The 16,011-nt window shown below is 44.8% G+C and overlaps 1 protein-coding gene across 3 annotated transcripts in view; it reads left to right on the top strand.

The window, feature by feature from the left end:
- Positions 1-16,011, top strand: part of LOC115177542 (oxidation resistance protein 1) — a 191,058-nt gene that overhangs the window by 61,817 nt on the left and 113,230 nt on the right. For 2 of the 3 annotated variants that reach the window (XM_029738429.1, XM_029738427.1), the window contains exon 1: positions 9,250-9,286. The exons of the other annotated variant lie outside the window; for it this stretch is intronic. In XM_029738429.1, coding sequence (XP_029594289.1) covers positions 9,261-9,286 — 26 coding nt within the window. In that variant the 5' untranslated portion in view covers positions 9,250-9,260. Of the gene's footprint in view, positions 1-9,249; positions 9,287-16,011 lie in introns of those variants that run through there. 3 annotated transcript variants of the gene reach the window in all.

Genomic DNA, 16,011 nt, shown 5'->3' with positions numbered 1-16,011 from the left:
GCCCCCAGCTGTGCTCTGGACACCATATGTGAACTGATTGCCCACCATCTATCTTCAGAGCTCGTGCTGCTAGGTGACCTAAACTGGGACATGCTTAACACCCCAGCCATCCTACAATCTAAGCTTGATGCCCTCAATCTCACACAAATTATCAATGAACCTACCAGGTACCACCCCAAAGCCGTAAACACGGGCACCCTCATAGATATCATCCTAACCAACTTGCCCTCTAAATACACCTCTGCTGTTTTCAACCAAGATCTCAGCGATCACTGCCTCATTGCCTGCATCCGTAATGGGTCAGCGGTCAAACGACCTCCACTCATCACTGTCAAATGCTCCCTGAAACACTTCAGTGAGCAGGCCTTTCTAATCGACCTGGCCCGGGTATCCTGGAAGGATATTGACCTCATCCTGTCAGTAGAGGATGCCTGGTTATTTTTTTTTAAATGCCTTCCTCACCATCTTAAATAAGCATGCCCCATTCAAGAAATTTAGAACCAGGAACAGATATAGCCCTTGGTTCTCTCCAGACCTGACTACCCTTAACCAACACAAAAACATCCTGTGGCGTTCTGCATTAGCACCGAACAGCCCCCGTGATATGCAACTTTTCAGGGAAGTTAGAAACCAATATACACAGGCAGTTAGAAAAGCCAAGGCTAGCTTTTTCAAGCAGAAATTTGCTTCCTGCAACACAAACTCAAAAAAGTTCTGGGACACTGTAAAGTCCATGGAGAATAAGAGCACCTCCTCCTAGCTGCCCACTGCACTGAGGATCGGAAAATCTGTCACCACCGATAAATCCACTATAATTGAGAATTTCAATAAGCATTTTTCTACGGCTGGCCATGCTTTCCACCTGGCTACCCCTACCCCGGTCAACAGCACTGCACCCCCCCACAGCAATTCGCCCAAGCCTTCCCCATTTCTCCTTCTCCCAAATCCAGTCAGCTGATGTTCTGAAAGAGCTGCAAAATTTGGACCCCTACAAATCAGCCGGGCTAGACAATCTGGACCCTTTCTTTCTAAAATTATCTGCCGAAATTGTTGCAACCCCTATTACTAGCCTGTTCAACCTCTCTTTTGTGTCATCTGAGATTCCCAAAAATTGGAAAGCAGCTGCGGTCATCCCCCTCTTCAAAGGGGGGGACACTCTTGACCCAAACTGCTACAGACCTATATCTATCCTACCCTGCCTTTCTAAGGTCTTCGAAAGCCAAGTCAACAAACAGAATACCAAGTCAACAATCCCACCGCACCTTCTCCGCTATGCAATCTGGTTTCAGAGCTGGTCATGGGTGCACCTCAGCCACGCTCAAGGTCCTAAACGATATCTTAACCGCCATCGATAAGAAACAATACTGTGCAGCCATATTCATTGAACTGGCCAAGGCTTTCAACTCTGTCAATCACCACATCCTCATCGGCAGACTCAATTGGTTTCTCAAATGATTGCCTCGCCTGGTTCGAGTTCAGTGTGTCAAATCGGAGGGCCTGTTGCCTGGACCTCTGGCAGTCTCTATGGGGGTGCCACAGGGTTCAATTCTTGGGCCGACTCTTTTCTCTGTATACATCAATGATGTCGCTCTTGCTGCTGGTGAGTCTCTGATCCACCTCTACGCAGACGACACCATTCTGTATACTTCTGGCCCTTCTTTGGATACTGTGTTAACAACCCTCCAGACAAGTTTCATTGCCATACAACTCTCCTTCCGTGGCCTCCAACTGCTCTGAAATACAAGTAAAACTAAATGCATGCTCTTCAACCTATCGCTGCCTGCACCTGCCCGCCCGTCCAGCATCACTACTCTGGACGGTTCTGACTTAGAATATGTGGACAACTACAAATACCTAGGTGTCTGGTTAGACTGTAAACTCTCCTTCCAGACTCACATCAAACATCTCCAATCCAAAGTTAAATCTAGAATTGGCTTCCTAATTCGCAACAAAGCATCCTTCACTCATGCTGCCAAACATACCCTCGTAAAACTGACCATCCTACCGATGCTCGACTTCGGCGATGTCATTTACAAAATAGCCTCCAATACCCTACTCAACAAATTGGATGCAGTTGTCGTGTCTTTGGCATCATTAAACTGAAGACATGTTTATCAAATAACTCTCTGTAATTATTATTATGCGATTAAACTGATTAATCGTGTAACTGTAATTAACTAGAAGGTCGGGGCACCAAGGAAAATATTCAGATTACAAAGTTATAATTTTCCTAATATAACTTTCAGATATTATAATATCTGATCGATTTGTCTCCTCATTAATGATGTGTTATTTACCTCATGTCAATCTCATTCCAAACGTCGTAAATTGTTGGTTATTTTCACGAACCCTGGCTAACAAGTTGAATCAGCAATACAAAATTGGGTTTAATTATTTATTTACCAAATACCTAAACTAATCACACAGAATTACATATACACCGAATACAAATTATGTCATACAGAAAACGTCCCTGGTGGACGGAACCTGTATGAGGCTTGTTACACAAAGAGAGGGGGTTGGGCTTGAATGAAAGAGCGGGAAGACTGAGGAACAAAAGAGGGAAGCTGTGCTATCGTAAATACAGAATCTTATGCATTCTAAATTACCGCCCATTTGGAAAAGGAAAATGCAATAGATATTTACTCTGAGCTGCGCTTCGGTAGGTTGGTCGTAGATGCTTGCCGGGTTGGCCAACATAGATCTTCCTGTCCTCGGAAGAATGTCTCTGGTGGTAAATTGGATACGTTGTAGTATCTTTGTTGTGTGTTAGACTGGATACGTCGTCCGTCCTTTCCTAGCCCACGTCTACAGTGGCCACTGCTAACTCAACGGCTAGGAAGTATCACTTCTGTAGTGAATAAGCGTTCAAAGTTCATACCATTCGCAACCAAAGCTCACGCTGAGGTTGGCTTAGTTCTGTACTTGACATCTGTGTCTTTTTAACGCAGAGGCTGCAGAACTAACATACCCTGAACAGGCTGAGGAACAGTTTGTCACTGACTTATATAGTGGCGAGGGGAGAAGGGTGTGTTTCATCGTTTATAACCCATGTCTCTTCACAGGGGCGGGCCACTGATTAAGCAGGGCACTTTCCTTATGAAAACCCAATTCTCTCATTTGGAAGCTAAAATTACATTTAGTCTTCTAACAAACAGTTTCAATATCAAACACTTAAATTGCACAACAATTCTATGTGAATCTGATAACTAGAATGTGTAGACTTTCCCAGGTACAGTTTATGTCATTCTGTCATCAGTCATAATGTCTCAGATGATAACCGAACTGACATCCATACTCATTAAGTTCCAATGCATATTTCCAACTGGTTCTATTACCGAAATATGGTTCCTTTTCCCCCCACTTGTTTGATGTTCCCAGACTCTCTATATTTAACAAAGGCTATTCAAAAGTCCTTCAGTAGGGTCAGAGAGAGAGAGAGAGGGGAAGGGAGAAAGGTATTTATGGGGGGGTCATAAACCTTGCCCACAGGCCAACGTCATTACACAGTCTATCACAGTGCCATCCGTTTTGTCACCAAAGCCCCATATACTACCCACCACTGCGACCTGTACGCTCTCGTTGGCTGGCCCTCGCTTCATACTCGTCGCCAAACCCACTGGCTCCAGGTCATCTACAAGACCCTGCTAGGTAAAGTCCCCCCTTATCTCAGCTCGCTGGTTACCATAGCAGCACCCACCTGTAGCACGCGCTACAGTAGGTATATCTCACTGGTCCCCCCAAAGACAATTCCTCCTTCGGCCGCCTCTCCTTCCAGTTCTCTGCTGCCAATGACTGGAACAAACTACAAAAATCTCTGAAACTGGGAACACTTATCTCCCTCACTAGCTTTAAGCACCAGCTGTCAGAGCAGCTCCCTCTCAACTCCCTCTCCTCTCTCCCCCCCAGATTACTGCACCTGTACATAGCCCATCTATAATTTAGCCAAACAACTACCTATTCCCCTACTGTATTTATTTATTTTGCTCCTTTGCACCCCATTATTTCTATTTCTACTTTGCACTTTCTTCCACTGCAAATCTACCATTCCAGTGTTTTACTTGCTATATTGTATTTACTTTGCCACCATGGCCTTTTTTTGCCTTTACCTCCCTTATCTCACCTCATTTGCTCACATTGTATATAGACTTATTTTTCTACTGTATTATTGACTGTATGTTTGTTTTACTTCATGTGTAACTCTGTGTTGTTGTATGTGTCAAACTGCTTTGCTTTATCTTGGCCAGGTCGCAATTGAAAATGAGAACTTGTTCTCAACTTGCCTACCTGGTTAAATAAAGGTGAAATAAAGAAATTCAATAAAAATATTGTCTCTTATGTCTGGGCTATATGATGACTGGCACCAGATTGTTACGGAATTGCTCTGTGGCCAGCTGTCATATGTTATTGTGAATGGCTTGGCTCAGTCTGCCTCTCTTGCCCTGTTGTGTGCATCTGGGTCGCACTACAGGTGCCAAAATTACTTTTTGATGGTTCAAAAACAATGCATCCGCTATAATGTTTACCCCTGATTAACAATGAATGAACACATTTATGTGAATTTCAAATAAAGATTGAATACATTCTTGACAGGTGTTAATAGCATACATCCTCTCTAAAAACACACTGACTTATTTCTCTCTCTCTTTCGCTCTCTCTCTCTCTCTCTCTCCTAAGTTTTACTCTTGTCCTTGATCTCACAGCAGCTCTCCCTCCCTGTGTTGCTGGCTCGCCACTCCTAATTAAAAAGCTGCTTTCTCCACTACTCTGCAGCCACAGGCCCTGTCAATACATGACTCACACACAGAGAGGGAGGAAAGGAGAGGAGAGAAGAACGAGAGATCAAAGGAGAGGTGATTGAGAATCACTGTAGGATGCTGTTAGTAAGTCCCTGGTGAAATGAAGGAAATGTATATATTTAGGTGGGACCAGTCAGACCTCATACTATACTGTGTTTCATATATGACGATGCAGTTGCATCACCTTTCATCCTGTGCTTCACATAATGGTATCCATTCAGAAAGGCCATTGTTTCCCAAATGGCACTCTATTCCCCTTCTAGTGCACTACTTTTAGGACGCAGCTGTTGTGTGGTGCTTTTCTCCCCCATCTACATGCCTCCACTCAACGATCAGTTGTTTCCTACTCAACATGTTTGATCTGTCAGACATGTGGCAGGTTGCTGTGCAGAGCCAGACAGAGCAGAACCAGCCCAGTAAACACCATGCAGGTAGATTTGTATTCCACAGCCTTGTCAGTGAGCCATTATCAGAACACAGACATTTTTCACTGAGCCCAGAAATAGCATGATGCACCGCCCACCTCAAACGGGATAGAATACAGATGTGCCAGTCAGGCGGGCAGCGTTTTATGGGAATATTTCAGGACAGCAACGTTTTTCATTAAGATAGAAGCCGATCTCAACTCTCAGGCCTCTGCATTTTTCTGTTCCAGGGTTCTGTGCTTTATAGCAATAAGGTCTTTATCCTAGGTCTGTGTCGTACCATAGGACTTCCTGTTCCTGTTAAAACTCAGATCGTTATAACTCTCTCACCTCAGAATTAGAGTTAATATTTGATTGTTTAATTTAGTTGAACATATTAGCTCTTCAGCTAAAGCAATTATGCAAACCATATTGTTGAATGAGCGAATGTGATCAATAGTTTACACACTTGGGCTTTGGAAATTACGAATAAAGTATCTCTGTTCTCAAATGAGAAAGTTATCAGAGTACAGAAATAAATGATCATAAATGTGCTTAGTTTGAAATAAAATATGTGTAGATGTGAGGTTTGAGAGGAGAGGAGAGGAGAGGAGAGGAGAGGAGAGGAAAGGAGAATAAAAGGAGAGGAGATGATTTGGGTCAGTTTTGGCCGGAGGTGGGGAGCTGTCACAGAGAGGCAGAAGCGTTGGTTTGGTGCATCTATCTAGGAGGCAGCATGCATGCCTGCATTAGTCTTGGCACGGTCAAAGTACTGACTGGGGAGATTACTGTGTGGAGGGAGGCATGTCCTCCAGCCTGCTAGCTCCTACTTTTCACATTTCGTTTGTGGCTCGCCTCTCCGGATGAACTTCCTCCCTAAACTGATGCTCACCCATCACAGCAACACACTGGACTGGACTCTGAGCATGTGCTCAAAACTTTCTCTCTCAGAATGCATTTATGGTAATATGTCAAAACACGTTTAGACTTTTAGATGATATCTTCACAGCCTTCCTCCCTCGTTTCAACATCTGCCAGAATCGCCTAGCCCTTTTTTCTTTTTTCATTCTTTAAAAAAAATTATCAAATGGACATATGCCCTATATGCCCTTGCATTTTCCTTGCCTTTTTCAGCTAGTAGGTAGAAAAACTGTTCCCCTCAATGCCTATGTAAAGTAAGAGCTGCAGTCTGTAAGCCTCTAGTAACATGACTCGTCAGTGATGACCGAGGTCATAGCCTCACTAATGTAAATTAGTTATTGTCAAGTCCTCCATCTCTCTCTCTCTCTTCAAGTCCTCTCTCTCTCTTCAAGTCCTTTCTCTCTCTCTCTCTCTCTCTCTCTCTCTCTCTCTCTTCAAGTCCTCTCTCTCTCTCTCTCTCTCTCTCTCTCTCTTCAAGTCCTCTCTCTCTCTCTCTCTCTCTTCAAGTCCTCTCTCTCTCTCTCTCCAAGTCCTCTCTCTCTTCAAGTCCTCTCTTTCTCTCTCTCTCTCTCTCTCTCTCTCTCTCTCCAAGTCTTTTCTCTCTCTCTCTCGCTCTGTCAAAGTCATGTACTTTATGGAACCCAGATAGGCTGTGTAATCTCCCTCAGCTTTACTCTTTATAGTTCTGAGTCCCAATTACAGAGAGGGTCCTAATGCATTAGAACCATCAATACTCTCTCACTCACTCACTCAGTCACTCACGCACGCACTCACTCACTCAGTCAGTCACTCACTCACTCAGTCATCTCCTTCTCTTTCTCATTTCCCTCTCTCTCTCTCTCTCTCTCACTCACTCACTCACTCACTCACCTACTCACTCACTCACTCACTCACTCACTCACTCACACACACACAGGTCACGTTTTAGTGTCTGGCCCACGTCCCTGTGCACAGTGGAAGCAGGGAGAGAGGCACAGGAAGAGTGACTCATCAGCAGATGGCGGCTGTGGCACATTTCATCTCTGCCACCAGGAGCCCTAATGCTTTTACCACCTGGAACAGGACCAGTTCACACACCCCAGGAGCACACACACACATATATATATATATATATATATATATATATATATATATATACATACATACATACATACATACACACACACACACACACACACACACACACACACACACACACACACACACACACACACACACACACACACACACACACACACAGACACAGACACAGAGGCACTGTTCACTTAACACATTCCGAGGCCGCACAGTGCACTTTGTACACACCCTGAGCCCCAGCCTGGAGCGCTCTCCCTCTCCTCTACCTCTCTGTTCCATCAGAGCCAATGTACACCCCCACTCACTCCCTTTCTCCCCCCAGCCCTCAGCCCCCCTCTTTCCCTCTCTCCCCCCCAGCCCTCAGCTCCCCTCTCTCCCTCTCTCCCCCCAGCCCTCAGCCCCCCTCTCTCCCTCTCTCCCCTCAGCCCTCAGCCCCCCTCTCTCCCTCTCTCCCCCCCAGCTCTCAGCCCCCCTCTTTCCCTCTCTCCCCTCAGCCCCCCTCTCTCCCTCTCTCCCCCCCAGCCCTCAGCCCCCCTCTTTCTCTCTCTCCCCCCAGCCCTCAGCCCCCCTCTCTCCCTCTCTCCCCCCAGCCCTCAGCCCCCCTCTCTCCCTCTCTCCCCCCCAGCCCTCAGCCCCCCTCTTTCCCTCTCTCCCCCCCAGCCCTCAGCCCCCCTCTCTCCCTCTCTCCCCCCAGCCCTCAGCCCCCCTCTCTCCCTCTCTCCCCCCAGCCCTCAGCCCCCCTCTCTCCCTCTCTCCCCCCAGCCCTCAGCCCCCCTCTCTCCCTCTCTCCCCCCCAGCCCTCAGCCCCCCTCTTTCCCTCTCTCCCCCCCAGCCCTCAGCACCTCTCTCTCCCTCTCTCCCCCCAGCCCTCAGCCCCCCTCTTTCCCTCTCTCCCCCCCAGCCCTCAGCCCCCCTCTCTCCCTCTCTCCCCCCAGCCCTCAGCCCCCCCTCTCTCCCTCTCTCCCCCCAGCCCTCAGCCCCCCTCTCTCCCTCTCTCCCCCCCAGCCCTCAGTCCCCCTCTCTCCCTTTCTCCCCCCAGCCCTCAGCCCCCCTCTCTCCCTCTCTCCCCCCCAGCCCTCAGTCCCCCTCTCTCCCTCTCTCCCCCCCAGCCCTCAGCCCCCCTCTTTCCCTTTCTCCCCCCAGCCCTCAGCACCTCTCTCTCCCTTTCTCCCCCCAGCCCTCAGCACCTCTCTCTCCCTTTCTCCCCCCCAGCCCTCAGCCTCCCTCTATGCCTTTCTTCCTTTTGCTTCCCTCTATTACTCTCTCACTCATCTCCAGCCCTCGGCCTGCCTCTCTCTCCCCCCCAGCCATCTGCAACCCTCTCTCTCTCTCTCTCTCGTCCCTCTCTACCTCCATCCTCAGCCCTCGACCCTCCCCATCCCTCAGCTTCCCTCTCTCTCTCCTCTCTCTCTTTCCTTCCATCCCCAGCCCTCAGCCTCCTTCTCTCTCTCCCTCCCTCCATCCTTATCCCTAGCCCTCAGCCTCCCTCTCTCCCTCCATCCCCAGCCCTCGGCCTGCCTCTCTCTCCCCCCCAGCCCTCAGCATCCCTCTCTCTCATCCCTCTCTACCTCCATCCTCAGCCCTCGCCCCTCCCCATCCCTCAGCCTCCCTCTCTCTCGCCCCTCTCTACCTCCATCCTCAGCCCTAGCCCCTCCCCATCCCTCAGCCTCCCTCTCTCTCCCCTTCCATCCCTAGCCCTCAGCCTCCCTCTCTCTCTTTCCCTCCATCCCCAGCCCTCAGCCTCCTTCTCTCCCTCCATCCTCAGCCCTAGCCCTCAGACTCATTCTCTGTCTCTCTCCCTCCATCCCCAGCTCTCAGCCTCCCTTTCCCCTGCGCCCGCCCCCCCAGCCCTTGGTCTTGGCTCAGGCAGCAGTAAATAGCTCAAATCGGCTTGTCCAGCTCAAGCCTCTCTCTGCATCACAGGCCCCTGGGTTATATTGAGTAAATAAATTAGCACATGAGGGGGAGGGGATGGTCACATGATGTGATTTTCCTTCGCTTAACTTAAGCAGTTTGAGGGATCGATCCCATTATCTCTCTCAGTCCTCCCTCAGAGTCAATGGAACCTCTACTGCATGCTAGCCGGTATGTACACACGCTTTTCAATTACATTCTCAAACTTCTCAAACAAAGCCGTTGCTTTACCTTAATGGGTGTTTTAAAAGGGATGAATAAGAGTTTGATTAATAGCAGCAGAAAAGGAGAAAACGTTCCATTGTGCCTAATCAAGGCATTTATAGAAGGTTCAAGCCAATCTGGGAGACTGTGCAGCTGGCAACTCAGCACAATGTTAGTGGAGTAAAAGGCCATTTGTTATTTTAGAACAGTTCCTCACCTAAATCAAAGTGGGACTAATGTCAAAGCTTTTCTGGGAAGATCTCTTCCCAAAGCTGAAGCTTTGAACAGGATTTATCAGGAACACTCCTTAAGTGCTACAACAAGCAGAACATGCTTGTTTTACTAACGTTTTCTTCTCTTCTCCTCTCCAAAAAGAGCCTGTTGCTGTCAGACTGAGCAGACAGCGAGACAGTTTGAGAGCAAGCTACATTCAATCAAGGGGGAAAAACAGCAGCTTTAGAACTAAATGGCAGAAGGCTTTTTCTTCTTAACAGACAACATGGCTTCTGTGTGTGTATGGAGCAGAATGGAGAGATTGGAGAGGATTTAAAGGGATTGGGGGAGAACAAATAGTGTGATATACTGTAGGTAGATGTGTCTGAAAACAATCAGCGTAACAGGTTATTGGTAGAGCCACCTATACAGGCTATACAGAATTTACACGACCTTTGAACCTGCCCTCTCTGTTTGGATGTTAACTGGGCTACAGTAATGGATGTTATTGCTCAAACATAGCTCTACGTCAGAGATACATACATATCCTACAAACAGACAGAGCCATGTTGTCCACCTACAGTATTCCCTCATTTTCAACATCCATCATCACTCTTCAGTTTTCCTTACTGAATGAAAGTGTCTTGACTTCTGAAGACAATAATGGCAATAGGGTTTGAAAATCTCAGTAACTTTCACAAAATGTCCAGGTTTTCCAGAAATCCAAATTCCCTGCTTATTCCCTCCTTATTCCGCGAATCAGGAAAACTGTGGAATTTTGCAACCATAGGCAATCACAATCAGGTTACATGAGAAGTAGAGCATGTGTCATGCCCTGACCATAGAGAGCCCTTGGTTCTCTATGGTGTTGAGGTCAGAGCGTGACTAGGGGTTGTTCTAGTCATTCTATTTCTATGTTGGTGAGTTGTATGGTTCCCAATTAGAGGCAGCTGGTAATCATTGCCTCTAATTGGGGATCATATTTAGGAAATTAACATCACTCCAGGACATGTTTCTAATCTTCACCACCCAGTTGATCAGAAAAAGTGGATATGGCATTACGAAGTTTGGCCCTCTGCTTGGCCTCACCATGGCCCAAATACTACAGGATGATGAAACTCTCTGAGGGATGAGAGAGGGATGAAGAATGGAGGGATGAAGATGAAGGATGGAGTAGAGATAAAGATTGTGGATGTCCTGTTAGCACTCTCTTCCTTCATCTCTCATACAGTAGGCCTCTCTGCCTTTTTCACTTTATTGGCCATGCAATACTATGCATTTCACCCAGGTCTGCCGTTTACACTATGCATGGTTTACACTCTGTCTGTGATGTACATGCCGGGCTCTAAAGTGCAACCATTATGGTCACATATGCGGGCTGCATTTTACATTCATAAACCACGTCGTGGCCATTAACACCTTATTCAGTCATGTTACCTCATTAGCTATCTAGCTAACAACTTGGTAACTTTACCAGTATATCCACACATTTGGGGACACAATGGTAAAGGTACAGCTTCTTCAGGAGGTCAATGATCATATGAATGAATGAATAATAGATTTGCATGTGGTCACACACAAACTGACATTCTTAAAGAGACAGTGCACAGTATTAAATGTAATGCATCTCAATAGGAAACAGTGTTTTTTTACACAATGTAGAAACCTAATATTTCACAAATTACTGTGTAGTTTAAATGACAGGTATTTGTATAGCTTTTATAATGAACAAATGTCATTTACAGGGTTACATTTTTCTTTCTAGGTCACATGTGCTTCAATGTAACGATTGTTGCCTGGTAACGAGGAAGCGGACCAAAACGCAGCTGGGAGCGAACATGTTTATTCAACACACTGGAAATAAACATGTACACAAAACTCAAGAAAAATGTCGATATGTTACGTGCTCAAAACAAAAAGAGACAACAACCCACCAACATCGTGGGGGGAAAGGAACTTAAATGTGATTCCCAATCAGACATAACTAGCGACAGCTGTCTGATTGGAAATCACCCCGAGCCCAACATAGAAATAAACCACAAAGAAAGGCTATAACAAAACATAGAAAATAAACCATAGAAATACCACACCCTGACCAAAATAGCAGAGTTCCCCTGGTCAGGGCGTGACATTCAAAGTATCTAGAATTGTAACGCCCTGGCCATAGAGAGGGGGTTTTGTTCTTTATTTTGGTTAGGCCAGGGTGTTACATTGGGTGGGCGTTCTATGTTCCTTTTTCTATGTTTTTGTATTTCTTTGTTTTGGGCCGTGTGTGGCTCCCAATCAGGCACAGCTGAAGCTCGTTGTTGCTGATTGGGAGTCACACATAAGGAGCATGTTTTTCCTTTGGGTTTTGTGGGTAATTGTTTCTGTTAGTGTTTTGCACCTGACAGGACTGTTTGGCTGTCGGTTTTCTTATTTTTGTGTAGTGTTCTCTTTTGTTCTAATTAAAAATTATGATGAACACTAACGCCGCTGCACCTTGGTCTACTCTCTCTCCCGACGGCCGTTACAAGAATTCATATAGGCCCAATACAGGCTGTATCTCAATCAATTTCCAAATCTTCTTTTCTGGTGTTCCTACATTTTATGTGGTGCTCCTAAGTCATCCGCAGGCCCTTTTACCACCAGCCCGCCTCACCATCTGATCTTAATGGGCACTGTAATAGATGAGATTGTGTCCTCATCACAGAGATTGCATGAAGAAGAGGTTTTGATGTTGCAGGACAGAGAAAATAGTATTTCTATGGCTTTGTTTTGCCAGTAGAACATCATCCAATAAGCGGTGTCACGGCTGTGTGTGTGTGTGGCAGCAGCATTGTTCTCTGTCTGTAGCGATTAGAAGGGGGGCTGAGAGGGACAGGAAGGCAGGGAAGCACATGTCTGGTGTGAAGCGTCCGTGCTCCTCTCCTCAGATCACATGTTGCTGCCTAAAGCTTACGGTATGCTCCCCAGTTGAAATGGTTTGTGCATATAGTATGACGATATTTTGTGACGTTTTAGTTCGTTTTGGTGCAGAAACCTTAAGGAGCAGAAAGGAACTGATGCTAAACTTGACAAATGTCAGTAATGATTCCCCTCACCTTTGAAATGTGACCTCGGTGGAAAAACACATGGTAAAGCGTTGTAGCATTATCTTGAATTGTTTACTTAGACACCAAAACTGATTACAGCTCAAATTAATTGACCAAGTTGCATGCCACATCTTACTACAACTTTCCTTCTTTGAAGTTTCAAATCAACTTGATATTATAAAAAAGGTTTTGAAACCAATCAAAAACCTTACCTGTTTTCTGAACCTCCATCTCTGCATCTGACAATTCGACCATGAAGGCCTGATTCACATAGTCTTCTCTGAACAGTTGATGTTGAGATGTGTCTGTTACTTGAACTCTGAATCATTTATTTGGGCTGAAATCTGAAGTGCAGATTTTTTTTTTTAATCTTTATTTTAACAGGGAAAACAGACTGAGACCTGGATCTCTTTTACGGCTGTGCCCTGTGTAAACATGTTGACATATACAGTTTTAGGCATACAGACAAGAACATTTCAAACATACAATTCAACAGAAACAATCACAGATAACATCATATTGATCCTCCATAACATTTTTAAAATGGGCAAGGGACACCAGAGTGTCTAACTTAAGTTGGATCTGCAGTTTGTTCCATAAATAAGGCGCAAAGGAACTAAAGGCAGTCCTACCCAACTCTGTGGAGACCGCAGGAGTCTCTAATGTAATCCACATCTGTGATCTGGTTTTAAAATTTGTATATCTAGTGGAAATTAATGATGATATATATGGAGGTAGTTTTAAAAGAAGCGCTTTATAAATAAACAAGAGAGCATGTTGCTCTCGCCTCACAGATAGAGAGGCCCAACCCACATGTTGATAAAGGATACAGTGATGAGTTTTGTAACTATCACCCGTGATAAACCTGAGTGCACAATGGTAAATAGCATCAGTGGTTTTAATGTGTTTGCCGATGCATGCATATAGATAATATCACCATAATCTAAAACGGACATAAAAGTAGCCTGCACAATTTGTTTTCTATTTACAAAGGACAGACAAGCCCTGTTTCTATAAAGGAACCCTATCTTGAATTTGAGCTTTTTTCCCAATTCAGTAACATGTTTTTTAAAAGAAAGCCTATCATCTAACCATACCCCTAAATATTTATATACAGAGACCTGTTTGATTTCAGTACCATCCAAGCTAGTGATTACAAAAGTGTTTCTAACTGAGAGTTTAGACCTAGAAAAAAACATGACATTTGTTTTCTTAGCGTTTAAAACAAGTTTAAGCTTTATAAGAGACCCCTGTAGTATCCTAAAATCAGACTCCAACTGCATTAAAGCTTGGTCCGCTGTAGGAGCAATAGAGTACATCACTGTGTCATCTGCATATAAATGGAATTTACAATATCTGACATCATCACCAATGTTGTTTATATAAAGTGAGAACAATAGTGGGCCAATTATTGAACCCTGAGGGACCCCTTTAAGTAACTGTAAGGAGTCAGACTTGACCCCGTCGACCATGACGGCCTGAGTTCTATCTTTAAGATAGTCATAAAACCATCGGCAGGCATCCGTGCCCACTCCTATAGATGACAGCTTACTCAAAAGGATAGCATGGTCTACAGTATCAAAAGCTTTTGACAAATCTACAAACAACGCAGCACAGTGCTTTCTATCATCTAAGGCATTTGCAATATCATTTACAACAAGCATAGTGGCCGATGTGGTACTGTGTTTAGATCTAAAACCAGATTGATTGGTGCTAAGAATACTGTTAGCAGAAAGAAAAGACTGTAACTGTTTGTTGACTATAGATTCTAGGATCTTTGCCAGACAAGGGAGCCTAGAGATGGGTCGATAGTTATCCAAATCACTACCGTCACTTCCCTTATGTAATGGCAGAACAAAAGCTGCTTTCCACACCTTAGGGATAATTCCTGTGCTTAATGTTAGATTAAAAATGTGTGTCACTGAACCAGCAATGATAGGTGCAGCACACTTAAGTAAGAACGGGTCTAAATTGTCAGCGCCTAAGGATTTCTTAGTATCAATGGCACACAGGGCAGCTAGAACCTCTGCTTCGGTTATTTTCTGGAAACTAAAAACAGGGTTACCATTTTTTAGAGTAACGGTTGAAAAGCAAGACGAAAAATCAACTAACTGGCCAGTGCCACAATGGCCACTTTTCCTTTCAAATAAAAAACCAGCAGAGATGAAATGCTTATTAAAAGCATCACAAATATCATTTTTTTCACTTAGGATACAGGAATCTGAGGTAATTTGCTTAGGAAGAGAAACAGCAGAATTCCCCCGTTTCAGTGAATTAACGGTTTTCCAGAATTTTGCATAGCATTAAGGAAGTAATTTGATTTTGCCTTTTTGACAGCTGCAGTACATTTATTTCTCAATTGCCTAAAAAACAGCCAATCAGCTGGAGTACCTGTTTTCCTCGCCAAGGCCCAGGCCCGATTCTTTTGCAGGAAAAGACCTGACAATTCAGGAGAGAACCAAGAACTGGTTCGGTTTCTTACTCTGTGTTTCTTAAGCGGGGCATGTTTATCAGACATAGAGGTAACAATAGAAGAGAAAAAAGCAAGGGCTAAAACCGGGTCCAGAAAGCAGCAAGTGGATAAAAACTCAGAGTTATATAAGTCAAGGGTAAAAGCTTGCTGTGAGAAATGTTTATAATTTCTCTTAGAGATTATACAGGGATCAGAGTGTTTCAGCCTGGTATTTCTAATACAAGCAATAGGGCAGTGGTCACTGATATCATTTGCAAAAACCCCACTGCCTGTGTATTTATGGGGGGTATTTGTTAGAATAATGTCTAGTTGAGTAGGTTTTACTGGGTTCTTAAAGTTGGGACGGGTTGGTTTAGTTATCAGCTGAGTTAGATTTAGCTCAGTACAAATGTCTTTTAATTTATCGGATACTGGTGAAAGCCAATCCAGGTTAAAATCTCCCAAAATCAGTAATTCAGAGTTTGCATAATTAGACAGTATATCAGATAATTTGCATAGAGTACAAGGAGGAGCTGAGGGGGGGCGATATACCCCTCCTAGAGTTAAGAGCATTATTACCAAGTACCAAATTTAAAACTAGACATTCATATTGCTTTGGGACAGAGGTTGATATGGACACAGAAACATTTAGGCAGCATTTTACATAAATCGCAATACCACCACCTCTACCAACTCTGTCAGCTCTATAAATATTGTACCCAATCAACTGAACATCTGAATCAGGCACAGAATCACACAGCCACGATTCAGATACAACTAATACGTCAACATTTGATTGTGAGACCAAAATTTCAATAAAGTCCAACTTTTGTATCAGGCTTCTAGCATTCAAATGAATTATTCCAATGCCATTGCTACGGGAATTCATATCAGATGGAGTATCCAAGGTAGCACCTGAAGCTGCACTGGATGAGCAATAAACCATTTTCGAG

Source organism: Salmo trutta, chromosome 37 (genome assembly GCF_901001165.1).
Source record: "Salmo trutta chromosome 37, fSalTru1.1, whole genome shotgun sequence".
Classification (NCBI taxonomy): Eukaryota; Metazoa; Chordata; class Actinopteri; order Salmoniformes; family Salmonidae; genus Salmo; species Salmo trutta.
Note: the sequence above shows the minus strand (reverse complement) of the source record. Positions and strands in the feature narration are given on the sequence as shown.